At 40.3% G+C, this 26,906-nt stretch overlaps 4 protein-coding genes and 1 long non-coding RNA gene across 6 annotated transcripts; 2 read left to right on the top strand and 3 right to left on the bottom strand.

The window, feature by feature from the left end:
• The first annotated feature begins 1,326 nt into the window (after positions 1-1,326).
• On the top strand, positions 1,327-2,558 carry LOC135081255 (uncharacterized). The gene is made up of 3 exons (XR_010259163.1): positions 1,327-1,444; positions 2,042-2,109; positions 2,422-2,558. It is a non-coding gene; the product is annotated as an uncharacterized LOC135081255 (long non-coding RNA).
• Position 2,559: 1 nt separating this feature from the next.
• On the top strand, positions 2,560-7,312 carry LOC135081379 (uncharacterized). Its single transcript, XM_063976099.1, has 6 exons — positions 2,560-2,564; positions 3,128-3,293; positions 3,813-3,940; positions 4,741-4,878; positions 5,775-5,952; positions 7,051-7,312. The coding sequence occupies exons 1-6, from the start codon at positions 2,560-2,562 to the stop codon at positions 7,204-7,206; spliced, it is 771 nt and encodes a 256-aa protein (XP_063832169.1). The 3' UTR covers positions 7,207-7,312.
• Positions 7,313-7,740: 428 nt separating this feature from the next.
• LOC135081380 (RNA-binding protein 28-like) lies at positions 7,741-17,968 on the bottom strand. Its single transcript, XM_063976100.1, has 16 exons — positions 17,637-17,968; positions 17,286-17,550; positions 16,961-17,080; positions 16,614-16,871; positions 16,042-16,209; positions 15,287-15,464; positions 14,425-14,602; positions 13,706-13,996; positions 13,535-13,652; positions 13,172-13,216; positions 13,057-13,101; positions 12,593-12,889; positions 11,448-11,553; positions 10,235-10,399; positions 8,990-9,089; positions 7,741-8,523 (listed from the first exon to the last, which is right to left on the bottom strand). Exons 1-16 carry the CDS (start codon positions 17,655-17,657, stop codon positions 7,966-7,968), a joined length of 2,913 nt encoding a protein of 970 aa, XP_063832170.1. The 5' UTR covers positions 17,658-17,968; the 3' UTR covers positions 7,741-7,965.
• Positions 17,969-18,364: 396 nt separating this feature from the next.
• LOC135081066 (THAP domain-containing protein 5-like) lies at positions 18,365-23,072 on the bottom strand. 2 transcript variants are annotated; one of them, XR_010259119.1, is made up of 7 exons: positions 22,674-23,072; positions 22,380-22,493; positions 21,901-22,145; positions 21,626-21,679; positions 21,063-21,215; positions 20,505-20,591; positions 18,365-20,387 (listed from the first exon to the last, which is right to left on the bottom strand). XR_010259119.1 is itself a non-coding variant. In XM_063975789.1 (4 exons), exons 1-4 carry the CDS (start codon positions 22,478-22,480, stop codon positions 21,046-21,048), a joined length of 570 nt encoding a protein of 189 aa, XP_063831859.1. In that variant the 5' UTR covers positions 22,481-23,072; the 3' UTR covers positions 20,830-21,045. The 2 variants fall into 2 exon arrangements, 1 of the variants encoding a protein (XP_063831859.1); XM_063975789.1 differs by lacking the exons at positions 18,365-20,387; positions 20,505-20,591 and having other exon boundaries at positions 20,830-21,215; positions 22,380-23,072.
• Positions 23,073-24,128: 1,056 nt separating this feature from the next.
• LOC135081256 (protein arginine methyltransferase NDUFAF7 homolog, mitochondrial) lies at positions 24,129-26,339 on the bottom strand. Its single transcript, XM_063975998.1, has 6 exons — positions 25,859-26,339; positions 25,613-25,753; positions 25,336-25,455; positions 24,936-25,196; positions 24,532-24,723; positions 24,129-24,378 (listed from the first exon to the last, which is right to left on the bottom strand). Exons 1-6 carry the CDS (start codon positions 26,288-26,290, stop codon positions 24,199-24,201), a joined length of 1,326 nt encoding a protein of 441 aa, XP_063832068.1. The 5' UTR covers positions 26,291-26,339; the 3' UTR covers positions 24,129-24,198.
• Between the last annotated feature and the right edge of the window lie 567 nt (positions 26,340-26,906).

Here is a 26,906-nt window from a genome sequence, read left to right on the forward strand (position 1 = left end):
CTATACGTAAACTAGTATTTTGTTAAGTATACAATATTCGGATGCGACATTGTAAGCGACATAAATTAATATTTTAAGACTAAATGGCTAAGGTTAAACTGAAGGAAACGACCGAATTGACTGTCAATTTAATGTAAAATTCAAAGACTTGGTAGGTATTAGGCGAATATTCGTATACAAATTGTCATCGAAAGAAATGGTTTGTGCAACAACTTATGGCGAAGATGGGTATAATAATATTTTAATTATAAGATACTTTTATATTTAGTTAACATTTATATACGCACTATGAGTTAGTTTAATAAATACATTTTTGTAAAATCATAAAATGTGTTCTTATTGAGGACGTGGAGAATATTTTTTTATTTCATTTTTATAGGTTTTCGGACATTTCCATCTAGTACAAAACTAAGCAGTTCTTTATCATATTTCCATATAATTGACATACAAAGAGCCCGTTTAATCCAAGTATCCTCAAGTAGTGACCCCTGGAGGGAGTATCATGCATGAATGTCATCTATCCTTCTGATATACATACTCGTACTTGGCATAATGAATGTCACTTCATGTGCATCAAAATTAATTTTGATCAATTTTATTAATTGAAACGTAACTTTACAGGGTTAATTTTATTGTTTTTTTTTGTAGTGTCTACTATTACCGTGACTATACAGTACATTACATAGACAATATTTTACTTGAAGAGCAGAAAAATTGGACGCTGTGAGGAATTCATTCCATTAATTCTAGCCTAATATGACCTCATTCCGCGCAACCACATGAGCAGACTTATCAATAAAGCTCATCTACCACTGGGAGCGATAACATACAAAGATAGCATAGTAACAGAACCTACGTCAGCGATATTAACAAAAAAACTGAGTGGTGCTTTGTAAAAAATGCTAATTCGGGTCAAAGTTAAATGAACGAAAACTGAAAGGAATAAAACTAGTAGGTATTTTTCTTTTAATCTACTTGATAAGATTTAAATAAATAAAACGTCAAGTGGCTTACTTTACGAGTACTATATCGTCAGAAAATTAACCACAATAGCACTAACTTTAAGGTGCATTATCCCATGCCCTGATTTTGCATATCTCCAGCACCTACCTACATAAAAAGCAAGGTCGTTTGAAGCTTCCCGCTCATATACAAAGGTCATTGTAGCCGCAATCGATCTAACAGTTGAATGACCCGCCGCCCCCATATGATGTCATATCGCGGTCGGTGGATGCCGGCCGGCTTACCAATAAACACAGTCAGTTTATTCTTGTAAAACACACAGAACGCGCGTGTTCATTTTAGTTTGTTTTCGTCAATTTAACAACTATCTATTGTGTGTTAAATTATGTATGACCTCAATGGCTCAGCTAAATGCTAATGGTTGATTTGTATACATGTATGTTTGAAAAGATGCATACATTACGGACCGGGACACTTGAATGTGAGTACCTATTTATGTTGTCATTAATAATTTTATTGTTTAAAAACTACCTACCTTTCCATTGCTTTTTATTAGACTATGTGCGTGCTTAATACGTATGTGAATCGAGTTTCCTATTTTAAAAAATACCGGGTGTCGAGTTTAAAATGACTATAAAAGTTTCAAAAACTTTTTCTCCATTCATTGCTTATTGCTAGTTCTGTCGACTACCTATAATTAAATTAAAATGAGGACCTCTATGGGTGGTCTTCTTTCAATTGTTGCTACCGACCAATCGATCGCATAAATGATGTTAATGAATCTTAACGATAGGAATGAATATCTGTAGCACTTATCTACGCACTTAGATATGACCTAAAACTACAGGTAGGTACATCATTCTTATTAAACTTAAAAAAGCATGAAATTGCCACAAGTGGTAATTGAACCCACGAATTGCAGATACAATCAGACAGGCGCGTAGGCGCCCAACAAGCGAAAGGTCGTAGGATAAATTCCCAACTGCGGCAATCCGATATTTTCGAGTTAAAAAATAATAATTTGAGATAATATTTTTTAAAATAATGACTATACTTACCTAATTTTATTTAATTCTAGGATTATCTGCAATAATGGCTACGTTACGCTCATCTCTATTCGCCTTGCCCAAAAATCTTAGGAGCCAAGTAAGTAAAATTTCATTTCCTAGCGTAAATAATCCGAATAAGCGACAATAGCCCAAAGGATTGGTACCGAACTAGCCGAATCGAGATCTCACGCGGGTTCCAACCCCGTCGTCCGCTGGACTAAGTATTGTGGCAACGTAGCAAGCAAAATTTACGCGGGATTTAAAACAAATATTAAACTGCACAACTGTTTTTTCCATTCCACTTGGATATCCCAAGTATTAACGAAACCGTTAACTTTAAGACTACATGTACTTTTATCCACCCGAAACTATGTGGTGCTTGTTTATAACAAATAATGCTTTTTTCCAGCCATGCCCCAGGATATTGTTGGTTCTACCGCCAGCTTTGAGCAGTCAAGGCAGCCGGCTGCTGCATTCGCAGGCCCTCAGTCAAAACCTGCATTATATCAGCAATGAGAAGGACAAGCTCACTGCGGATCCTGTCACTATGAAGTAAGTTCAGGAAATCGAATCCCTTCACTCACGGAGCGAAGTAACTCCATACAAAACTTGACAGGTCTGGGCATAGTTGTGTGTGTACCTACGGTCGCTTTAATCTTATCCTTCGTACTCGTACGTTTATAATCGGTTAAATTATCCTACTTCCTGCTAAAATATCATCTTCACTCATAGCATTCATAAAAAAAATAGTTGACATTGAATTTGCACATAATATGTAGTTACCTTTGTTGCAATTTTCTTTACAGTATAAGGTTTAAGTTTGAGAAAATAAAAATAGAAACAAAAAATCAACCTTGGCCGTTATGTACACTGTTCAAACAATTTCGAATTGTCTCGTGCGCCATGCACGAGAAGTTATTCAAAACCATTGAGTTATAATGTACCTACTATACTTCAATGTTCAAAACCTGATTCAATCTCTTTACAACTGACTGTTGAATGTATTTAACCGAATCATCTACATATTCCATGTCTTACTCAATTCAAAACTGAGTTTTGAGCGTGAAACGACGCTCAATAGAAGCCAAAACATAAGAACCTGCGCTTGTTTTCAGATTGGACAAGCAGCCCAACAAACCGCTGTGCATCATCATGAACTGGATGCTAGCGCGGCCGCAGCACGTCCAGAAGTATGCCTCGTTATACCTGGAGCAGGGCTTCGACGTGGTCTCCGTGTCCTGCTCGCCGTGGCAGCTCATGTGGCCGCAGAAGGGATCACAGGTTTGTATATCTTTTTTCTTCTTCTCAGAATATTAAAATTCTTATAAATTATGCACCACAACGACATCATTATGTAATTCCAGCAGAGTGGAATAGAACACCAACAATCTTTCCGGGGATGTCTCCACACAACTGGCTAATATCAGGACAATCTTCGTGGTGCCATTCGTCAAAGAGTTCAACAAAATATGCAGTGACCACTTCATCAACTGTATCCGCGATAAAAGTGCCCCCATGATATTATGATATTTAATAGTACTACTAACTCATGAGCTATTTATTACACTAATTGTGGGTGTGACATGGCATTCAGGGACCAGGTCCTCCCTGGAAAATAAAGCTAGATACGCCATGAATATTCTCGGAAACCTCTCTGGATGAGCTAAATTGAAGCAATTGAGCAGTGGTCGAAGTGGTATAATCTAATGCCTAAACCGTTGGTTTGACAACCTCAAAAGCTGAAAACGACGTCTTTCGGTAGACTAATTTACATTTAAATAGAACCTACCTATATTTCAGCTGGTCGGAGCAAGCCTCATGAAGTTCATGGCCGCGAACGGGCACAAGCCGCTGGTGCTGCACGGCTTCTCGGTCGGCGCCTACGTCTGGGCCGAGGCTCTCGTCTACGCGATGAAGGATAAGGAGAAGTGAGTAGACTGGACACAAGATCGTCTTCTCAGCATATGTATTACCTACTGTAGACATCAACTGACCTTCACTGGTTGGGTTTTTATTGGCGGTCAAGCTGTAGATCCTGGCTACACAGGAGTTGCAGCGGTGGGAACGAGAGGTGGGAATAGACATCAAGTCAACAAATCACTAGTGAGCAATGTTTAGTATTTATTTCAGGAAAATATACAGTATATTCTTACATTAACTTAGGCCTTCTAGTTGAATACTTACTATCCGAGAAAAGATAAATCTTTATTGCATACTTGACACAAAACTGGTAAATAGAAGAAATAAAACTTTGAATCGGCTCATCTCTGCATCGGATGGCGGTCGGTAAAGTTCAGTACCTTACCTTTTTTCTTCTGTCAGAACCAGTGACCAGTGAAAAGATTTTTTGTTTTGTTTTTCCTATGTTCAGATTTTTTTTCTAAAGCCGATCTATTTTAATACTCAATATGTTTCTATCTATCTATATAGCAGCCTTTGGGGTTCGTCTGCGATAGGTACTCGTATTTTAATAAAACGTAAATTATTATAACTTTTTTTATTTTAACAGATTCGATTGACTTTTAGGGTGACACCTATAAAATCCGCCCCGGGTGCCACCTATGCTAGCTACGCCACTGTCTGCGAACATAGACCTCCTCTTCAACTTTCCACCGACTTCTATCTCTGGCCACTTGCATCCAGCATATTCCAGCTGTCAATAGCAGTTAGTAATAGTTTAGAAAGTTGCACAAAACACCACTCAAGACGTATAAAACTTCTCCCTCAGATATCAACCAGTCCTGGACCGAGTGCGCGCTCAAGTGTGGGACTCGGCGGCCGACATCACCGAGATTCCCGTCGGCTTCCCCTCCGCTGTGTTCCCGAAAAATATGTTCCTACAGAACGCTCTAAGGACCTATACCAAGTAAGTAATGTGGTTGGTTGTCAAACAAATTACAATTACTGTTTATGACCTCTGTGCTTACCATGAGTTTACATTGGGTGTGTTCACTAGCGACTGTTAAAAATTAAGACGGTTGTACAGCGTCTCTAGCGGCTACTATCAAAAACACTACATTGTGAAATGCAATAAAGTATTGAGTAAAAATCTTCATAGATTTTTTTGACGCACTCGCTAGCAAGCACACCTAACGTAAACTCATGGTTAACACTGATTAACGCAAAAAAGAACGTCAGTCATATAGAAAAACAACCATTAACTACATTCTCAAACGCATAGCAAAATCGTCTATTTACCTTACTTCAGGAGAAGCGGGCTCGGTTGCTATGGTGCCTCTTCCTCTATCACATAACGGATAGATGTCTCTCTCTCTCTCTCGCACAATTTCAAAATACTGCCGTGGTGGCAACAGCAATCTGTTATGCTGCGTCCTGGTCAATCGCACTGGACATAATGGTCACACTAGTTCTCGCATATATACTGTTCCTTCATTGCCCACTGCTGGACATAGCCCTCCCTCAAGAATTTTCACAATTACCGGTACTGCGCTGCCGGCATCCAAGTGCTTCCCTTGACCTTCACCAGATCTTCGATCCACCTAGTCGAGGCCTGTCCACGTCTTCCGGCCTGTGGTCGCCACTCAAGAACTTTTCTGCCCCAACGGCCATCAGCTCTACGAGTTATGTGCCGTTTTACCCAAATGCCAAATGGCGTCCACTGCTGGACAAAACTCCCCCAAGGACTTCCACAATACCGGTCTTGAATCGCCCTAATCCAGGCCGGGCCGTTTTACCACAGAATAATAATAAGCCTACTGGTTTTACACTGAGTTGCGTTATAATTGAAAACTCTTGTACTAGATACCACTTGAAGAAGTTCCACGACGCTGCGACGTCGCATTACCTGCGTGCTTCGGATCTCTTCCACAAGACCCCGTGTCGTGCGCCCGCGCTGTTCCTACTGTCCCGTAGCGACCCCGTAGGCGCCGAGCGGAGTAACCGCAGCGTGCATGATAGCTGGGTCAACCTGGGCGTCAAGGTAACACTAATGTTCCATGGGACCCACTAATGTCCCGTAATGACCCCGTAGACGTTGGAAGCAGTAATCGCAGCGTGCACGATAGCTGGGTCAACCTGGGCGTCAAGGTAACATTAATGTTTCACGGGACCCACTAATGTCCCGGAATGACCCCGTAGACGTTGGAAGCAGTAATCGCAGCGTGCATGATAGCTGGGTCAACCTGGGCGTCAAGGTAACACTAATGTTCCATGGGACGCACTAATGTCCCGTAATGACCCCGTAGACGTTGGAAGCAGTAATCGCAGCGTGCATGATAGCTGGGTCAACCTGGGCGTCAAGGTAACACTAATGTTCCATGGGACGCACTAATGTCCCGTAATGACCCCATAGATGTTGGAAGCAGTAATCGCAGCGTGCGTGATAGCTGGGTCAACCTGGGCGTCAACACATATCTTCATTTTAATTATTTTATTTTTCATACAAATCGGATTTTATAAAATTTATTTTGTATGAAAATTTAAAAAAATAAAATGATCATATCATATTTCTGACTTCACCATATCATTTATATGCCTATGTTAACATGGGCAGGTGTCGGCTCATATACCCATTTACCTAACACCCTGTATAAGCCTAACCGCAGAAGACTTTGTCGGCCGATACTGTTAATCAGTATGGAGGTGTATGAAAGTGCGCACATTACACCGATTTGTTGTCGGACGATTCTTCATATAAATTAGAATCGGGCCCAACTATCGGCCATCTAAAAGTCGGTGGTCTGCGCCTAGACTAAAACTCTCGCTGCGCGACCTAACATTCTTCTTCTTCTCAGTCGTTACATTCTTGACAGAGTGCTCGTGATCCATGTGTGGATTACTGCGGATTTTGCTCGCCTTACGATGATCTTAGTACATTAAGAGTAGGCGCACACCGTTGATTTTTAGTTGGCCAATAGTTGTGCCCGATTTTAATTTGTATGAAGAATCGGCCAAATCGAATCGGCGTAGTGTGCGCACTCCCATACATGCCCATACTGATCATCTGCCCGACTAAACTATCGGCCGACGAAAAATCAACGGTGTGCGCCTACTCTAAACATCAATATATCATTTTCAGTGCACGTGGCACTGCTGGGAGCGCTCGCCGCACGTGCTGCACTACAACAAACACCAGCAAGAGTACCTCCAACTTCTGCACGACCATCTGACTGCGCGGGAGTTGCTCGCGAACCCGGATAAGATGCGTGCGCGTGCCCCGGTCATGACGTCATGACCGGGCCTCGGGAGCAGTGGCAGTCACCAATAGGATTGCGTCTAGGAGGTCAATTGGCTTAATTTTGCCCTATAGAAATTTAAAATTATTTATAAAATGCTGCGACCACACTCGCACTGCGAAACATTTGAGTCGTATAGAAGCAGATTCAGCAACGTCCTTTATTACTGTATCATACAATAAAACTCATTCAATACGAAATGGATATCACACAAAGATAGAAAGCTACATAGAAATATAGATAGTTTCGCCGCACCGCACTCGCCGCAGCATCATACCTCAGCCTGGATGACTAGATAAAGACTAACGCCCGTATTTACAAACATTACTATGAGGTCTCACAGTGCGCGTGGACGCACAGGGTGACATATGAACCAATCACAGAGCTCTATTCAACGTTGTGCGTTCGATTTGCTGCTTCACTTAAGCAAGCGTCGTTTGTGAATACGGGCGTAAGATGCAAATGTGTAAATCTGCCACTGCTCGTTAGTTTCAACCAAACGAGACGTCCACTGCTGGACAAAGACAAAATAGTGGGTTATTATACAGATTTATTCAGACAGCTTCAATATAGCTGGTTAATGGCGCCATAATTATTCATGTAAATACATTTGTACTTATTTAATTTTGTTTTATTAAGTAAACAATATATTCAGGAATTTCTTGTGTTAGATCTTACCAAAGAATAATTAATAAAAATAAACATAATATTTACAATTCAATTTATTTAAAAAGTAATATAAATACATAATGTATAATTTACTTAAGTATATCCCTAATATTATTCGACTTGAACTTCTTCCTTTTATTTTTCTTGCCGGGCGCTTTATTAATTTTCTGTTTTGGCTGCTTCACCCTTTCCTTGGCCGCCATTTTGAGCCGCATGGCCTTCTTACTTTTTTTCTTTTCCATTTTGACCTGTTGTCTATGGACGTCCGCCTGTTGTCTTAGTTTATGGTTGCTCCTCATTTTGTGTTGAGAACCCTCTTTAGCAGTTAATCCAGTGTATTCATTAGATTCGTCGTTTCTTGGTCTCCTTACGAATTTCCCTGCGCTGTTTTCATTTTGGTTTTGATGTTTCTTTCCCATTAACCTCTTTTTAGCGAAGTCATCATTATGGTTTTTAGGTTTATCGAATCTGCCTTTTTTCACGTAACTCTCGTCTGGTGGAGCCATGTTTTTACGTTTCCTGTTTTTCGATTGGTTATCGTTGTCCGGTTTGTTGGCTGTAGGGTTGTTGGCGATGGATTTTTCCAGACGCTTCTTTCTGGCGTTCAGCGCGGTTCTATCTTCTATGGAGAAGGAGACTATGGGCCTCTGGAATACAATGTTTTTGATCAAAACCACATAACGCTCCATCTAAGAGCGCTTTCACATTAGGGAGTTAGTAGCGCGGCAGCGGCGTTTTTATAATGTGAAGGCATGCATCATCTGTCACATAGTTGGAAATTTTCGGCAGCGCGTCAGTCGCGCGTTTGTCGCGCTGCTAAATCGCCTAAATGTGAAAACGCTTTAAATGTTTATAGTAGACTAGGAGAAGCACTAATAAGAACACTTCAAATTGTTGCCAGTTAGTTTATAGGACAATGCAGGCTTGAATCTACCTGATTACTTTGTGCTTTGTATTAAATAAATGTATTTATATCAGTTAGGCTGAGTTGCACCACCTAACTTTGACCGTAACTTTAACAGAGTTTGACAGATTTTTGACGTTTGTCAAAGTTAAAATAAGATGGTGCAACCCAGCCTTAGAGTTACAAGGAAGAAATATTTTTTAACTTACGTTGTTCTGATCGATTATGTCTGGGTTGTTGTTCAACTTTCTCAGGCAAGTAAGTGCATCTTCGTGTCGAGTGAACATTACGAAGCCGTAGCCTTTTGACCTGTTAAAAGCGTACATTTTTTATAAATATTATATCCAAATAATTTTATTAGAAAAAGTTTTACAATCCGATCGGCCGAGTAGGCGCACACCGTTGATTTTTCGTCGGCCGATAGTTTAGTCGGGCAGTTGATCAGTATGGGCATGTATGGGAGAGCGCACACTATGCCGATTCAATTTGGCCGATTCTTCATACAAATTAAAATCGGGCACAACTATCGGCCAACTAAAAATCAACGGTGTGCGTATACTCTAACTGCGCACCTCGCTGAAATGTGACTCTCCCTCCCACTTACTCACACACCTCCCCGCGTTCGTACCAGAGCGTCGATGTGACGTCATGGCGACCAGGTGCGCAGTTAACTCGACGGGATTGTAACTTGTAATTTCTTTTATAAAAGATTATTACTAATTTGTTATTACACAAATTACTAATACTCCCGTTAGCCCCTCGTACTAAGCTAAATATGCTTGTGTCACGAGTGAGCTCACCACAATAGTCGAGCGGCGGCGGGGACCGAACCCGCGTTCCCCGGATCACGAGTCGATCAATCTAACCCCTTCACCGTTCAGCTATCGTGGCTATTGGATTGTAACTTGTAATGAGGGCTATCGTTTTAGCGCTTACCAGTTAGCGCCACTGTAGAGTAAGGTCTTATCACTTGCTAGTAGCGAAGACAGTGGCACCAACTTGTGAGCGCTAAAGTGGTAGGAGGACTATCGCATTTGCACTGATTAAGATGGCGCCACTGTAGAGTAAGGTCCTGTCAATCAGGGGTGCCAACTGTTAAGTATAAAAACGATATTATTATTTTTTTTTTTTTTATTATTGGTTTTGGGCCTTCATTTGCGCCATCTCGACCAGGTTTGATCTATTGTGGCAGCCCTTGTCTTTAGAGTTCACTGCTTAGTCCCGTTGAGTCTATAAATTTCCAGATTCTTTGGAGCGTGATATCTGCTATCTCATCCGGGTGCATGATGTGTCGCCCGAGATGGATACTTCTTTTGCTCATAAGCGGGCCGCATGAGCAAAGAACATGCATGGCCGTTTCTTCTTCTGTGTTCAGAATCTGCACAGAGTTTCCTCGAACGAAATAAAAACAATAGCCCTCATTGAAAAATATTTTTGAAGTGTTTGTGACTCACGGGTGCTGTCCGTCCGTCCCGAGCGGCGCGCGCAGGTCACGCATCACACGAGCTTCCGTGACGACGGCGGTGCGTCCCGCAGCCGCCACGCAAACCCGCCGCAAGCGAGTGTCATTCCACGAGGGAGGCAGGTTGGATACCACCAGCCGGTAGCGGGACACGAACCTGTAAAAACGATGTTCTATTGAGCTGAAACCACTCCGAAAATAAGCATAATTTAAAAGTCCGGTCGCCGAACACGGAGAATTTCGTCCAATGACCCCAAACTATCCATCCTTGTTCGATCCATCGTTATTATATCGCTGTCGCGAATGTGTGACGGGCGGTCACAGTGAGTGTGCGAAATTCTACGTGCTCGACGACCAGACTTTAGCTTAGTTGGAGAAGTAAACGAGACTTCTTTTTTAGAAAAAAGTAATTACTAAGCCGCACTTCTGAATACAGTTGAATAGTTGTAGTTAGACACTGTAAAACACATCTAGCTCTGAAAATAGAGGTAGTTTTAACTTTTTAGTCTCCGTAACTTTTTTCCTTTATATTCGGTGTTTCGAGTAAGCGGTACTATGATGCGATGTAAAAATCAATTCTAATTAAACAAAGTTTGTAAGAATATTTTTAACACTTAATAGGGCAGAGCAAGTCTAAATTTTTCATTGTTTTTGCATCTTAAGACAAGGGTGTAAGGTTGAATTTAAAGTGCGAACTATATTCCCATAGCCCTATTAAGGGTCAACTCATTTATGCAATAAACATGGGCCACTATATCAAAATCTCAGTGAACTTGAGACTCCCTACGATTACAGTGGGCCGATGGTTCGGTTCAGTTCTAATTTGTATCAGGAATCGGCTAATACCTAATCGGCTACATACATGTTCATGCTCATCAACAGCCCGATCAAACTCTGTCTTATTTGGGGTAAAAGGCAATTTGAAACAAAAGTAAATAAGTAGAAGTCCAATGCACAGACGACGGCACGTCAACGTAACCACTGTGAGTTCTTGTGCAGTTGTAATAGGGGCGAGTTTGCAACAAAAATGGGTAGTCTGTACGGCTAAAGCCTGGTCCGTGAGCACGTAGAATTTTGTCCAATGACCTCAAGCTACCCATCCTTATCGCTCGCGCGTAATTATGTTGCTGTCGCGCTCGCACACTCACTGCAGGCGCCCGTCGCACAGGCGCGCGTCACACTGATGTGCTGTCGTGTTTACATACCTGTTGAGGTTTTTAAGCATCTGCGTCTTGCTGCGCTCGAGCGCCAGCCGCTTGGCCATGTCCGACCCAGACACGCCCAGCGCCGCTCGGCTGCCCGCTGCCACCACTGCGGGACACAAAGACACGTCAGTTAGGGCGGCCAGTACAAGCTACGTACGTAGCATTAGCATCAAGAGAGCTGACGCAGCTACGTCAGTTAGGGCGGCCAGTACAAGCTACGTATGTGGCATTAGCATCAAGAGAGCTGACGCAGCTACACGACATTAGCGAGACACGCAGCACACAAGTCACGGTCAGCTAACGCTACCACGAGAGCTCAGGTAAGCTGACGCTGCCAGGCGATGTGAACGTGCTCCCATTATTAAGTTTGTAAGGCTAAGAACCCATGTTGCGGGCCCGCAGTTTCTGTAGAATGCAGATACTTATGTAAAAACTAATGCACAACGGGCGTGGAAGAATCACGCGGGCCGGGATAACCGCCCGATCGGTGGGCGACCATTTTTGACCAGTGTCTTAGCGCGCGGCGCGATTTTCACCCGCAGCCGCGGCGGGCGCGTTCTTAGAATAACCGCGCAAATAACCGCTCCCGTGAGTTTTGAAATAAAACCGCAATTCCACAATCGCCGCGGGCGCTGGTGAAATTCGCGCCGTGAGTTCTTAGCCTAACTGTTATGCTTTACCAACGCGTGCAGATCGCCATCGCCGACGCGATCATTGGGAAATGAGGTCGCGTGAACTGTCATGGGTCGCGCGACCTGTCATTTGGCCTTTGATCGCGCCGGCGATGATGATCTGCACGCGTTGGTGTGGTTGAAGCTTTTCTGTTGTCAATGGAATGACTGCTAAGAATATTTTCAATAGTAGACCGATAGAAGAATCCCGTGCCTGCGGCGTTTGTTAGCGCCGAAGTCCAATCACTATAGTGTGGTGACCACCACCTTCTTGATCGGGTACAAGATGCTGTTGTTATGAACCGCTCTTATTAAAAATGATGTCGAAATGTTCCTATAATGTAAAGGTTTGATTGCACATGGCATGGTGCACTCACCGCCCTCCTTGACGAGGTACGGGTTGCGGCCGCGCTTGCAGCGTCTGTCCATCCAGCCGCAGCGTCTGTCCGTCCAGTCGCTACAGCGTGCACTCACCGCCCTCCTTGACGAGGTACAGGTTGCGGTTGTCCTTGGGCTGGCGCGGCTGCTTGAGCAGGCTGTCGCGCCTGCAGCGTCTGTCCATCCAGCCGCAGCGTCTGTCCGTCCAGCCGCAGCGTCTGTCCGTCCAGTCGCTATAGCATGCACTCACCGCCCTCCTTGACGAGGTACGGGTTGCGGCCGCGCTTGCAGCGTCTGTCCCTCCAGCCGCAGCGTCTGTCCGTCCAGTCGCTATAGTAGTACACTCACCGCCCTCCTTGACGAGGTACAGGTTGCGGTTGTCCTTGGGCTGCTCTGAACAAAAATAATGTCGAAATGTTCCTATAATGTAAAGGTTTGATTGCACATGGCACGGGGCACTCACCGCCCTCCTTGACGAGGTACGGATTGCGGTCGCACTTACAGCGTCTGTCCCTCCAGCCGCAGCGTCTGTCCGTCCAGTCGCTACAGCGTGCACTCACCGCCCTCCTTGACGAGGTACAGGTTGCGGTTGTCCTTGGGCTGCTCTGAACAAAAATAATGTCGAAATGTTCCTATAATGTAAAGGTTTGATTGCACATGGCATGGGGCACTCACCGCCCTCCTTGACGAGGTACAGGTTGCGGTTGTCCTTGGGCTGCTCTGAACAAAAATGACGTCGAAATGTTCCTATAATGTAAAGGTTTGATAGCACATGGCATGGGGCACTCACCGCCCTCCTTGACGAGGTACAGGTTGCGGCCGCGCCTGCAGCGTCTGTCCATCCAGCCGCAGCGTCTGTCCGTCCAGTCGCTACAGCATGCACTCACCGCCCTCCTTGACGAGGTACAGGTTGCGGTTGTCCTTGGGCTGTCGCGGCTGCTTGAGCAAGCTGTCGCGACGCAGCGCCGGCCGCGCCTGCAGCGTCTGTCCATCCAGTCGCAGCGTCTGTCCATCCAGTCGCTATAGTAGTACACTCACCGCCCTCCTTGACGAGGTACAGGTTGCGGTTGTCCTTGGGCTGGCGCGGCTGCTTGAGCAGGCTGTCGCGGCGCAGCGCCGGCCGCGCCTGCAGCGTCTGTCCATCCAGTCGCAGCGTCTGTCCATCCAGTCGCTATAGTAGTACACTCACCGCCCTCCTTGACGAGGTACAGGTTGCGGTTGTCCTTGGGCTGGCGCGGCTGCTTGAGCAGGCTGTCGCGGCGCAGCGCCGGCCGCGCCTGCAGCGTCTGTCCATCCAGTCGCAGCGTCTGTCCATCCAGTCGCTATAGTAGTACACTCACCGCCCTCCTTGACGAGGTACAGGTTGCGGTTGTCCTTGGGCTGGCGCGGCTGCTTGAGCAAGCTGTCGCGGCGCAGCGCCGGCCGCGCCTGCAGCGTCTGTCCATCCAGTCGTAGTGACGACGCCGGGAGCGCCAGAAACTTGTCCGCGTCCTCCTGGTTCTGCAAAGGGTTACGGGTGACGTCACTGTAGTCCTTCACTGCGTCGAATGTCCAATATCCAATATTAGGCTGGTTTTAGTGTCACGCGAACCGTCCGGTGCGGACCCGCTCCGCACGGCCAATCTGTATGAACTTCTAGGGAGCGTTTTAGAGTAATACGGTCCGGAGGAACCGCTCCGCTCCCTAGCAGTTCATACAGATCGGAAAGCATTGGGGGAGGCCTATGTTCAGCAGTTGACGTCCTAGATGATAATGATGACATACGCCCGTATTCATAAACGATGCCTGCTTAAGTGAAGCAGAAAATCGAACGCACAGCGTTGAATAGAGCTCTGCGATTGGTTTGTGTGTCACCCTGTGCGTCCACGCGCACTGTGAGACCTCATAGTAATGTTTGTGAATACGGACGATAAAGACAAGCGACTCACGGTGAACTTGATGAAGCCCGAGCCCTTGGAGTGCTCGGTGAGCTTGTCGACGCAGACGAGCGCATAGCGCACGGGCGCCGTGCCCTCCACAAATTCCCGCAACTGTGCGCTGTCCACGCTAAACGGCACGTTGCTGACGAACACTGTGCAGCCGTCCTCTGCGTCGTTTAGCTGGGTCCTGGCGAGATAGAGATAGTTACGGGACTATTCTCACCTCTCGTTCCCACCACTGCAACTCCTGTGTAGCCAGGATCTACAGCTTGACTGCCACAATAACCCAACCAATGAAGGTCAAGTTTGTCCCGAGGGAAAGTTAAACTGTCATTGGACCCGCAACGAAATTAATCAGAAGAACACAGGAGTTCGAAATTAAGGTTCGACTTCCCTCCATTGCAAAGCGGATGACAGGTGACAAACAAAGAGATAGAGATAGTTGGTACTGCCACTTCTCAGCAACAGCCGATACGTTGTTGGTTGTCGGAAAAGTTATATCATGAGAAGCTTCCCAACTTTTCAGGACCAACCAATATGTTGTCGCAAGTAGTTTTTGGGACAAACTTGACCTTCACTTAAGTTTTTATTGGCTGTCAAGCTGTAGATCCTGACTACACAGAGGTTGCAAAGTGGGAATGAGTGGAGGGAATAGTAGCCTTGTTAAAAAGTAAAGTAAACTACATTTGGGACATGTATGAGTGCCCTTAAAAGGGGCTACTTATTAAGGGGCTGTTAATATAACAGTTTTTCCTGCAACCACTTTAAAAAAAAAAGATTATTAATTTGTGATTTCACAAATTACTAAAAATCCCGTTAGCCCCTCGTTCTTGTTTAACTTTGGCACAATGTTTGTTGATCATGAACTCACCGCTTCCATTCCGGTTTAGTGCTGGTTTGGCTTTGATCATCATCAACATCATCTTCTTCCTCCTGCTCCTCACCATCCTTTTCATCATCACTATCTTCATCATCGCTTTTATCGTCTTCGTCGTCACTTTCTGCTGAAGAATCATCCTCTTCTTTTACAGAATCACCATCTGATTCACCTGAAATTGATTGAAAAATGATCAAATCTTGCCTGGGGCAAAAAAGTTCTTAAGTGGTGACCACGAGCCGAAAGACGTTAGTGTCAGGCCTCCCACTAGGTGGACCGACGATCTGGTGAAGGTCGCGGGAGCTGCAGGCGCAGGGCCGGTCTTTGTGGAAAACCTTGGGGGAGGCTTTTGTCCAGCAGTGGACGTCTTTCGGCTGTAACCTTATAGTGAGTGAGTGAGTGAGTGATCCATCCGACCGATTTCGGCCATGGCGACCACTCCGACTCCTAGTTGTCTTGGCGGCGTTGGTGTGTAACCTTATAAATCAGTCTTTCCCAAAGTGGGCGATAACGCCCCCTTGTGGGCGCTGCAGGCTTAAAGGGGGGCGGTAAGAGACCCAGAAAAAAAATGGGAGGCGTCATCTACTAGGAGGACTCTTAAACATCGACTGAGCTCGACGCTTGACTACAAAAATGGGGGGGCGCTAAAAAATAATTTATTCTCAAAGTGGGCAGTAGACTAAATAAGTTTGGGAACCGCTGTTATAAATCAATGGATGAAGACTGCCTAATGTATAATGTAAAATTACTTTTAATCTCAGCCTTCACATCGTCGTTTGAGATGTTAAGCGGAGGCTCATCCTCATCGCTGTCGGAGTCTTCCTTCTTGACGTCCTCTTGCATCTCAAGCTGCTGATTCACGATGTGCTGCATGTACTTGTCCTTGGCCACCGCCCAGTCCACGGATATTGGACGGCCTGGAAATATGGAGCAGAGGATGAAAATTAACTAAAACAAAATAGAGGAGACTGGAAAGGACTTAGCTCAGCAGTGGGACAACACAGTCACTATCTATCTATCAAATGTAGAAAATACAATGTGCTCCTTTTGTTTTAGGGGTATATTCTATAAATAAAAACTAGTTAAAGTCTTAGGAATATGTGTTTCTAAAAGCATATTTTTGAAGATATTTTTTAAGTTTTTAAATAATTTCGTATGAAAAATAAGTAAAAAAAAATTGCTGAATTTAACAAAAAATGTAGTGCCATTCCATTCTTTGAAGTGGTCTTATTAATACCCTAGAGTTCCAGGAAATCAAAAAGAGCACATTGTATAAGTAAGATGATGAAACTTAAATAATATTGATTAATTTTATACACACCCAAAAATGGCTTCATGTTAGTGCTCAACAGAGCTTTCTTGGCCATTGGCACATTCTTGAAATGTACGAACGCACACCCAACCAGTTTTCCATCCGGTTTCTTGAGAAGTTTCACCTCCAATATGTCACCGTAGGGTTGGAAATGCTCCTTTAAAGATTCTTCAGTAGCTTTGAAGCTCACATTTCTTATGATAAGACGTGCATTGCGGTTGATACGTTGTTTATTTTTATCCTTGTCTGATTTGGTTTGATCTTCATCTAAAACAAAAATTGTTTAAAATATCAAATTGAATTAACAGACATCATCATTTAATTTTGAAGATATTTGAAAGTATTCCGTAACTTACCCTTAACTGTAATTTTTTCGTAATCACCAAAAGTTGCACTCTTCCTGGGAGGTTGGTCCTGCTCTGCATTCTCCCCATATTTATGCCTGGGCACTGCCCAAGAGACGTAAATGGGACGGTCTGAAATTTATTTGTTATCGAAAATTATCATCTGATTGACAACATTGTTTTTCTTCTTCTTGTACTGTGCAATCAATCAGAAGTTAGAATAACAGTATTAATAAACATGTGGTATTAAATATAAGTATGAAATTAAGTTTTTATCACTTTTTTAAGGCATTTACAGTGAAAATAACTCACAGTCAAGATAAAATAAGTACATTACCTAGAAATGGTTTTTTATTTGTAGCAGTTATAGCCTTGTTGGCCATGGGCACGTGTGTGTAATGCACGAAGCCACATCCCACCAGCTTCCCGTCGGGCTTCCGAAGCAGTTTCACTTCTTCCACGGTCCCGTATTGGGAGAAGTGATCCCGCAAACTGTCCTCAGTTGCTTTGAAGGATATATTTCGAACAATAAGCCTAGCGTTCCTGTTGACTCCATCCTTATATTTTGTGTTTTCGCTGGCTTCTGCCTCCTGTTGAAATTTCTGAGTCATTTTATTAGTGTGTTTTTAAATGCCACACGCGGTTTATATACGTTCTAAGTATACGTTCAAATCAAAACATAACCTACCATAGCCACAAAATAACGCATGGCATGGACTGCGCACTATCTCTTCAACATGTATTACTACTAGTACTATATTTTGTAAGTAATAATCAAAGAGCATAAAAGAGTAAGAGACGGCACTCCATAGATATTTTTTGAGCTCACGCACACATATGCATTTTAGAGAACGACCCGCAAATCTTTACCAACCGCACAAACTACAGGCGGAGCTACCAACATAATGCATTATTTTCTGACAGTATTAGTGACGTTCGTAATAACTTATCGATTATCGATACTTTGCTAGGGTTGTAATTGCATATCGATATCTAGTATAGGAACTTTCAATATTTTAATGCTATTTTTATTTTATACTATGTGTAAGTAAAACGAACTTTTGTAACGTAAATTATTTATTTCGAAATAAAATAGGTATATTACAATAAGTATTGAACATGACATAGCAGTTGTAGGCATGAGGAATTATTGAAAATTATAACAAAGTACAGAAATGATAATTTTGTAAACTTTTATTTTCACAACTTTTTCTAAGAAAAAATAGGATTTTTATTTATAAACATCTTTAATTTTCTTATCAGCTGATCGAACCTCAGCCTCAAGATTACTTTTCAATGCTTTGTTGCTGTGCTTTTTTACTTTTGTCAGCAAAATTGTTTTCACTTTTTATGAAGCTGTCATTAATGATTTTACAACTTTTTCTTAGAAAAAGGTAACTTAATATTTTAAACATCTTATCATAAATTTCTTTATTATGTTGTTGACATTTAAACCAACTAAAATTACAATTTGTACTCAACATTAAGAAAATGAATTTTCCAACATTTTCCATATATATCTGGTCGGCAATATGGTCATGATAAAATTGTTTAGCTTCATTTACGGTGGTACATAATTGAATTGTTGGATAAACGAGACTTTTTTTATCATGCCACCATTCGCGAAGAGATATATATGCATACAAATCATTGTCAACAGGAGTTTTCACGCTCAAACACTCTTCACAAATTAAACAAGAACTGTTCTGTAATAGTTTGGCAGCTAAATACCCGCTTACATATACTACTGGTTGGTTTTCAAGGCTACACAAATTTTCAATGGGCTGTTCTAAGTTTTCAGGGTCCGGGATAGACAACACAGGATAAAATTCAGTGTCTGTGGAATCTTGAACATTAATTTTTATTTCTGTTGCTTTTAAATTAGTTTTTAAAATGTCTTTATATTCCAGCATATTTTTATTGTTGTCTGCTTCACAATTAGCACTTCTGCTATGAGGCACTTTCAGCCCAGTAACCATGCTTGTTTTAAGCGCTGCAGTAAAGTGCGTGATAGTGGGATTTCTATTGGTTACACTGTGTTGCCTAATGATTCCAAATAAGTTTTCCAGAGAGTCTTGGTTAAACTGTCTAAGGTTCATATATTTAAACCCTTCATTCTTTAACTTTTCCCAAATATCGTTTAAGGATTTGATAGATATTTGATATCCCTTTACGCATTTAACATTTTTTAGTATCGTGTTTTCTGCTGTTATAAATTTTATGGTTTTTAACTTATCAGTATAAAAGGTCCAAGACTCAATGTGATTACTTGATGTGGAAACATTTTCCCGGATCCCTTTCTTTACGTCATTTAAAGATGATGGACCATTTGTACAATCAAATAGTTTATCTAACTGTTCAATCACAAATGCTGTATCATTGCAATCAGAAACTTCTTTCCATGCCATCATTTTTAAAATAGCTGCCACGGTATTACTCAGAGCATGCGCAGCATACTTCACCCTCATCTTAGTTTTGAATGTTGGATTTACAATGGTACTATTCAGTTTTTTAAAATTTAAAAAATTTCTGTTGTGTTCTTCTGCAACTACCAAATGCCTCCATTGTGCAATTTTTCCATCGAAAGACATATTTCCACTTTTAAAGAAATTGTTTCGTAATGATTTGAACAAGTGAGGGATGTCATAGATTATAAAAATTTTGTCATTATTTACAGAGAAAAAGTTGCTATCTATGCCTTGTCCACAGTTTCTTTTTAACATGTTAAGAGCTCCTATATTTGTAGATCCCTGATCACAAACTGTTGTTAGAACCACAAATCCGATTTCTTTTAATTTTTTGATGATGTCCGATATAATTTTTGCCAGTTTTGCTGTTGATATTGTGCCTTCCACAAAATAGTGCGCAATATATTGTTTGTATTTATGTTTAGCACCCTGTATCATAAACACTAACGCATGGTCTGCAATTTTATTTTCTCGTCCCATGTTCTCGCCCTCTCCATAATCCACGTAGCCATCCACTTTATCAGCAATTTCGTTATAAATTATCCGTTTCTTTAACGCCATCTCGTCAAATATTAACGAGCAATATTTATTTTCCTTTGGCATACTTGATGCTTTTGCCTCTAACATATCAATTATATTTTTATTTATACCAGGCTCCATTGGTATATTTTTTAAAATCCTTTGGAGCGTTTTAGTGCTTGGTAGCGTAAACAGCTTTTGCATATAGCGGTATGCTTTAGGGGACCGTTTAAATATAGCCAAAGCATATATTTTGTTGGCTAAAGTCCACCTTTTTCCTTGTGACTTTTTTTTGTTATTCTGCACTACATCCTTTACTAACGATGTCAGCACTTCCGAATCTAACTTGTCTAAATTCACTCTTGACTTCGCTATATTCCTTATTGTTTTTTTTGCATTTTGTAACTGTCGCCAAAGCCTCTTCTCTTTAATTGTAAATGTTGATGAAGTGTCTGTAATAAAAACATTTCCATTAGTAAAAAAACAACATTAAAGCAAATTGAATTGAATATTGGTTAATTAATCAGCAATTTTACTTAGTTTTTTAAATTAGGTATGTTTTATCTTACCTTTCATTTCAATGTTTTTCTTAGGTCTTTTATAACTGTGGACTAATATTTCTGCCTGTGCATCTTGATGGCAAATGTTTTTATCATCTGAAATATTATAAATATGCTAATTAGTTTAAAATTTATTTAGTTGTTTTATGAAACATATTATTTCCAAATCAATCAATCATTATCAAGTTTTAAAAAAATGCAAAGACAGGATAATGATAGCTCTTCTCATAAAATATGAAGCGTGGGCCCACCTTCAATAACAATGACATAATATTAAATTAAAGGCATTTAGAGGTTTTAATGTTCTGCATTCTGGATGCGGTCTGCGGGTATGTCAAGACAATCTGTAAGTGGTCGTGATAAGGCAATCAGTCACGTGTGCTTTGCGTTCTTTGTTCGTATCCGCACGGTCAAATCGCATTAATATAAAATGTACAGAGACCTAGAATGTTGTACATATAAGTTCATTTTGACCTGACTGCAGACTGCAGAACGCATCCAGGGTGGCATTCTTTAGTTTGAGGGAAGGCATATTTTAGAAGGTAAATAATTAGTTTGTACACTTACCATGAGTAATTGGTTTATAGGTCATATGTTCTGGTGCATTGGAAGTAGAAGGAAGAGGTTCAAAAGTTGTTTTCGCAGAAATACCAGAATCTGGTATATCCACAGCTCCCAAACATGTTGAATTTAGTTGTTTGGTTGTAGTTGTAAGGGGAACTGAAAGCAGAAAATGAAATGTGAATTGGGTAATAAAATGTCATGTTCTTACCTAACTTTAGGGTACAATCAGTCTAGTACATGTCTTGCTCACATTAAAAATTACTAGCTTAAAAATATTATTAAACTAGCTGACCTGGCTAATTAATGTAGATTGCCTAAAATTTTTCAAATTGGTCCGGTACTTTTTTTGAAGAATTTGTATTACACAAATTACTAAAGTCCCTCTAACTCAACACCTCATTCTAAGCTAAATTGTGTTACGAGTGGGTTTACTACAATATTCAAGCTGTGGGGTTCTAACCCGCACTTTAGGCTATCTTGGCTTCGAGTTACGGAGCCGATCAAATACAAACAAACAATTAAATATTTCCTTTTTATATTATTAGTATAATTTTAGATAAACATACCTCGTTCAACTGGATTTGACTTCTTTGGAATGCAATATGAATGATCATAAAGAACTGTAACAAAGTATAGATATAATTAATAATTGAAATTATATATTATTTATTGATAAGCATACAACACATGTTTGTGTTTACAAAGAAAGAACCTTGTTAAATTGCATTCGGTTGGTTTGTTTTGGAAACCAAAGAAAATTAATTAAGACATCTAAATAATTCAGAAAAATTGATAGATAGTAAATTACATTTAAAAAAAATAATTGAAGTCATCATCATACCTGTCTTGAGGTTTTCTTTATTGGAGTCTTTTACATGAAGAGGAAACTCTGTCAAAACTTCATCTGGCAAGATGGGATTGCTCAATTCCAGTGTTGGAATAGCTGAGTTCTTCAGCCGAGTTCCTTTGGCATTGAAGGATTCAGGAGTGAAGTGCCCACCACAAACAAACTTAAGTTGGTGTAACTTTTCAATAGGTACATATGCTAAGTCTTCTATGCCAGCATTTTTAACCCACATTCGACAACTGAAATAAGAAATACCTATTAGAAAAGAAAAAGAATAACAAACTGAAATTTATTCATCAACTAATTTCTTTTAGTATTGTTATGCAATGCATTTACAGAGTACGAAACAAAATACTGAAATTAAAAATTGGTTATGGTTATTTACTGTATGATTAAAAATATTAATCCCAGCCTTTAAGTTTACACAATCATTAAAATTATCTTGTAATAAATGAGTGTTATTAGAAACTTACCGGTCAGAATCCAGAGGAAACCTACTCAAAAGTAAGGGCGATCCACCACGACTTCGCCTCTTATTACAAATAACGCACTTCTTGTTGTTTCTACTCTCCATTATCAGTAGAAGCCTAAAATGAAATAGGTATTAATTAAACAAAGCCTATAATTTCTCTCCAACCAGTGTCAATGCCCTGGTTCATGCATTTACCAGTTTTGAAAGTACATTTACATTTTCATCACATAGGGTTGTTTTTAATGAAAAATAGATTTGTAATAGATCTAATATTTCAAGTAAGTAGATAACATACCCATTAAACAGAAAAGTAAATAAGAGTTTAAACTTCTGTAGAAGTTGAAACACAGCTTATTTAAAAGAGTCTCTATCTCACAAAAAACAAAACACTGAACAGCAAACTTTATCACGCCCGATACGGAGGAACTTAATCAACTCAACGTAAACGACAGAAAAGTTTATTTACAGTAATATTGCACCAAATCTGAGAAAATAACTTCACACGAATCAATTCGCCGGTTAAAAACTCAAACTCAATTGACAGACATTTTTTTTCATTTGTCAAACTAACAATACTACCAACATTAAGGACACTAACAATTATTTTTAGTATGGTGGTATTGATCCGCGGGTTCCCCTGCTATATTGAAATCAATCCAAAATGCACTTTATTGCTTAAGGGATAAGGTTGTATATCAATTACTACATATAGAGACTAGTTTTTGTATGAGAAGTGTCTACCCACTGGTATACTCCATACTCTCTAATCTGTGGTATACTCCCAGAAACACAAGAACAAAATAAAATTAATTGAAACTGCAAATAAAAATTGTCACACTTCGTCTGAGAATTTGACAGATTTGAGATTTGACCAGATTTGACGGATTTGACTGGATTTGACAGCTCTTTTTAGGGATGGGGCAGTGGTAATCGTTCTTAAAATTCAATTAAATTGTTGAATCGAACACAGAAAAAAGGTTTAGCAGACTTTTTAACCTTTTAACTGGTATAGAGAAAAATCACAGGATAGGAACAGTGGGTCTAGACTAAGGTCTAGACAAAGTGCAAATTATAATCGCAAACCAGTCGATAAGTGGTCGAAAAGCCCCTTTTTTGTATGGAGTTTTGACGGATTCGATTTTCGATTCGATCAAAAAGTGCGTTTTGTCTAGGGGGGCAGGAGGCACAGACAGGGGTATCATCAGTCATCACATTCACAAATTCACATTATACAGCAAATTATACAGAGTGGAATTTTGTAATGCCACCTGGAGGGAAAGTAGGCTCCTAATATTGTATTATAGACAATGATATTATAGAACTTTTGTTTTTATATAATATCATTGATTACTTATAGATAGAAATTTTTTCTCAAAGAAAACATTCCTTTATTTTTGAAAAGAAATAGAACTGCATTCAAAGATTTTCGATTTTTTTCCGAAAATTCACTACCATACCATACAATTTTCTGCACATAATTAAAATAATTTAAGATTTCATGGTTTTCCTTTCATTTCATTTATCAAGTTTGTTAGAGAGATTTCATCCTTATACTTAACCCTAACGATCGATGCAATAAAAATACAGGGTGTAATTTTTAACAGATTTTAGTTGGTTCGATTCCCAGGTGTGGCAAGCAAATTTTTTGGAATAGCACTTTAAATTGACTTAAAACATAATATTTAAAGTAAATTTAAAAGTATTTAAAGTCAAAGATTTCAATTTTATAGTAATTTGATAGTAAAAAAACTTTTAATAAAAACAAACGTTATGTATATTTTTAAATAATATTTACAGTATTTATATCAATTATTTTATAACTAGGGTTTAGGTACAGAAAAACCTAAAGGCGGATGCTGTTCCAATATCTTTTCCATGGAAGATGGGTAGAATGCCATAAATTTAAATCTTTCGCCCATTTTTTTAGGATCCACTAGCATCTCGTATGCACTTTTGATTTTTTCTTTCTCTTCTTCTGTCTTAGCATTGTCCATCAGTACCTGTAAAATATTTTGTTTATTAATTGACAGTATTTTATCAATTTTTAATTGGCACTATGTGTGTTTAAACACCCAACATTGGCTAAATGCACCATGGAGGCCATTGAAAATGAATAATAATATTCAGGTATCAAATCTTCCACGAAATCTCACCTGTAAACGCACTCGTGCCTGCATTCTTTCCAAGAAATCGTTCTGTTGCACAGGGCCCATTACTATGGCATAGTTGTCATCGCTTGGAGTTTTGGCAGCTGCGATTCTAAGCTGCATGAAATCCACATCAGCGGTGAGGTCACTGGCACCAGGGTTCTCTAATGGGTCTACCACTTTATGCTTATGGAACGCCTGAAAGGTTAAAGAATGGTTATTGTAAATATTGTAATAAGCTTCCGGGTAAAGAAGATTTGTTTCTCTTAAATTGCCTACTATTGCTGTATGGTCAAAATATTTACTAAGAGAGGTTGCAATATGGTTTAAATTTTCCAGAAGACAGACTACTATTGCAACTTTTAAGCTAATTATTAAAAAACCTTTTATATTACACTAAATATACATACCCTAAATGTGTCTCCTTTTTCACCTTCATGGCCGTAGTCAGCGATCAACGCTATTCCTCCACACTCATCAACTCTCTGAGCAAGTTGTCTAGCGATACCGAGACTTCTTGGACTGACTTCAATTTCAGTTCGGTCTCCAGAGTCCAGTGGTGGTCGCAGTAATACCTTTACTGATTGTGTTTCTTTTGCTGATATTCTATAATAAAGTTTACCAGTTTCATCTATGTCTATTAATATTTCTTTCCAGCCATCTTCAGTTTTCTAGAACAAGGGATAGTTTAATTATTTAACCAATAGTGTTAGAAATATTTGCAACTTGTCAAAAATTTCTAAACATTCGTGTATTTAAAAAAAACTAAGTATGATCTTTACAAAACATTTATGTATCTCTTCACTATACCTGAAACTTATGAATGGGAAGTACATCAAAGAATTCATGGGCTATATACCAGGAAAATTCATGTGGCACCTTTTTCAAGTCATTATACCAGTATACTTTGATACCGCTTAACGTTTCACCCTGAAAAATAAATATTCATTTGTTAAGTAAGATGTAAGTTACAATTACAAAACTAAGCCTCAGTTACACCACTTTAGCTTTAACCATAACAGTAAGACCGAACTAAAGTAAAATGGTGCAACCCAGGGTTAGAATATCATACAAAAATCATGATTACCTCATAATTATATGGAGATTCTATATCAGTAGCCCTGTGTGATATACAAAGCCTGTTTGCTTGCACATTTTGCATCGTAGATGAGACTTCAACTAAGTGTAGGCTCACATTGCTTGATTCATAGCCAAGACGATTAAGAACCTTGAACGAAAACCAATACAATTAGAAATTAATACTAAAACGAAATACTTTACATTATAATATATCTTTAACAGTATGTAATAATGATTGTGATATTTCTTATACCCTTAAAATGTCGACCATTAAAGTTCCTTTCCCGGGACCAAGTTCAACGATATTCAAGGGTTTGCCGAAACCCATTTTCTGCGTTTCTGCGTAAAACCAGATGGCAAGGATTTCTCCAAACAGCTGACTTATTTCTGGAGAGGTTATGAAATCCCCTGCTTCGCCAATCACTTCCTTCTTCATGTAATATCCTTCTGTAGGGTTCGTTATCACTATGTGCATGTACTCGGCCACTGTTATAGGCCCATTTAGACGGATCTTCTCTTTAATTATTTCCATTAAACTAGGAGCCGAGCCCGGTGCAGGCATTTTCAATGTTTTAGGATCCGGTCTTTTTATTACTTTGTAGCCGTAGCTCCTCGACGATATTGATGGTATTATCATTTTATTGCACATTCGAAATATATTTCTAGTATTCATAATCGAAATCATTCAAGCAGAAGAAAAGAAATTAATTACCTAGGTACGAGAAGAAAATAAATATTTGAATATTTGAATGAATGACACTGACATACAAATATGACAATCAGCTGATAATTAATTAGTGATGTGCATTTACTATAGGGGTTAGGGCGAATATCGATATAATTTCCTCTTAATAAACTATGATTTTTTCGAACTTAATTAGCTAGCATTTCATAGCATTGCGAGCGATCACTGTTCAATGCTGTGCTGGGCCCTGATTCTTTTTGAAGTTGACCTTCAATTTTAGCTAAATATCTCATGTGACAATGAAAATACTAGGAAGGTACGTAACGAACGTACGAAAAACGGAACGCAACTGGAGGAGAAGAAGCGCTAATGAATTGGAGACGTTAAAAATTAGCGCAATCGGGGCACTAGTGGATGTGGAGCATACGCGTATGCGGATTGCGGGTGCCGGGTGTGCCGGGTTTCATGTTTAGGCAAACCTATTTAAATAAGACACTTCGCAGACTACAGATTTTTAGTAAGCCGATAGTAGTGGTTGGGTCGACATCCAATCAAGATCCAGTTTATGGTAAAAGAGCTATTATGTATATTTGCAAAATAAATAAATTTGAATTTA

This window comes from Ostrinia nubilalis, chromosome 19, assembly GCF_963855985.1.
Source record: "Ostrinia nubilalis chromosome 19, ilOstNubi1.1, whole genome shotgun sequence".
NCBI classification, from domain to species: domain Eukaryota; kingdom Metazoa; phylum Arthropoda; class Insecta; order Lepidoptera; family Crambidae; genus Ostrinia; species Ostrinia nubilalis.

Excerpts from the sequence above, each read along its gene's own strand:
- LOC135081379 (XM_063976099.1), top strand. Across the intron at positions 4,879-5,774 it reads GCTCTAAGGACCTATACCAA|ATACCACTTGAAGAAGTTCC; the intron begins GTAAGTAATGTG and ends CTCTTGTACTAG. Across the intron at positions 5,953-7,050 it reads GGGTCAACCTGGGCGTCAAG|TGCACGTGGCACTGCTGGGA; the intron begins GTAACACTAATG and ends TATCATTTTCAG.
- LOC135081380 (XM_063976100.1), bottom strand. The coding sequence starts at position 17,657 with ATGCGTTATTTTGTGGCTATG. Across the intron at positions 13,102-13,171 it reads GTACCTCGTCAAGGAGGGCG|AGCAGCCCAAGGACAACCGC; the intron begins GTGAGTGCCCCA and ends ATTTTTGTTCAG. Across the intron at positions 12,890-13,056 it reads GTACCTCGTCAAGGAGGGCG|AGCAGCCCAAGGACAACCGC; the intron begins GTGAGTGCACGC and ends ATTTTTGTTCAG.
- LOC135081066 (XM_063975789.1), bottom strand. The coding sequence starts at position 22,480 with ATGGAGAGTAGAAACAACAAGAAGTGCGTTATTTGTAATAAGAGGCGA. Across the intron at positions 22,146-22,379 it reads TTTCCTCTGGATTCTGACCG|TTGTCGAATGTGGGTTAAAA; the intron begins GTAAGTTTCTAA and ends TTCTTATTTCAG. Across the intron at positions 21,680-21,900 it reads TAAAGAAAACCTCAAGACAG|TTCTTTATGATCATTCATAT; the intron begins GTATGATGATGA and ends ACTTTGTTACAG.
- LOC135081256 (XM_063975998.1), bottom strand. The coding sequence starts at position 26,290 with ATGATTTCGATTATGAATACTAGAAATATATTTCGAATGTGCAATAAA. Across the intron at positions 24,724-24,935 it reads AAAAAGGAGACACATTTAGG|GCGTTCCATAAGCATAAAGT; the intron begins GTATGTATATTT and ends TTAACCTTTCAG. Across the intron at positions 24,379-24,531 it reads AGGCACGAGTGCGTTTACAG|GTACTGATGGACAATGCTAA; the intron begins GTGAGATTTCGT and ends AATATTTTACAG.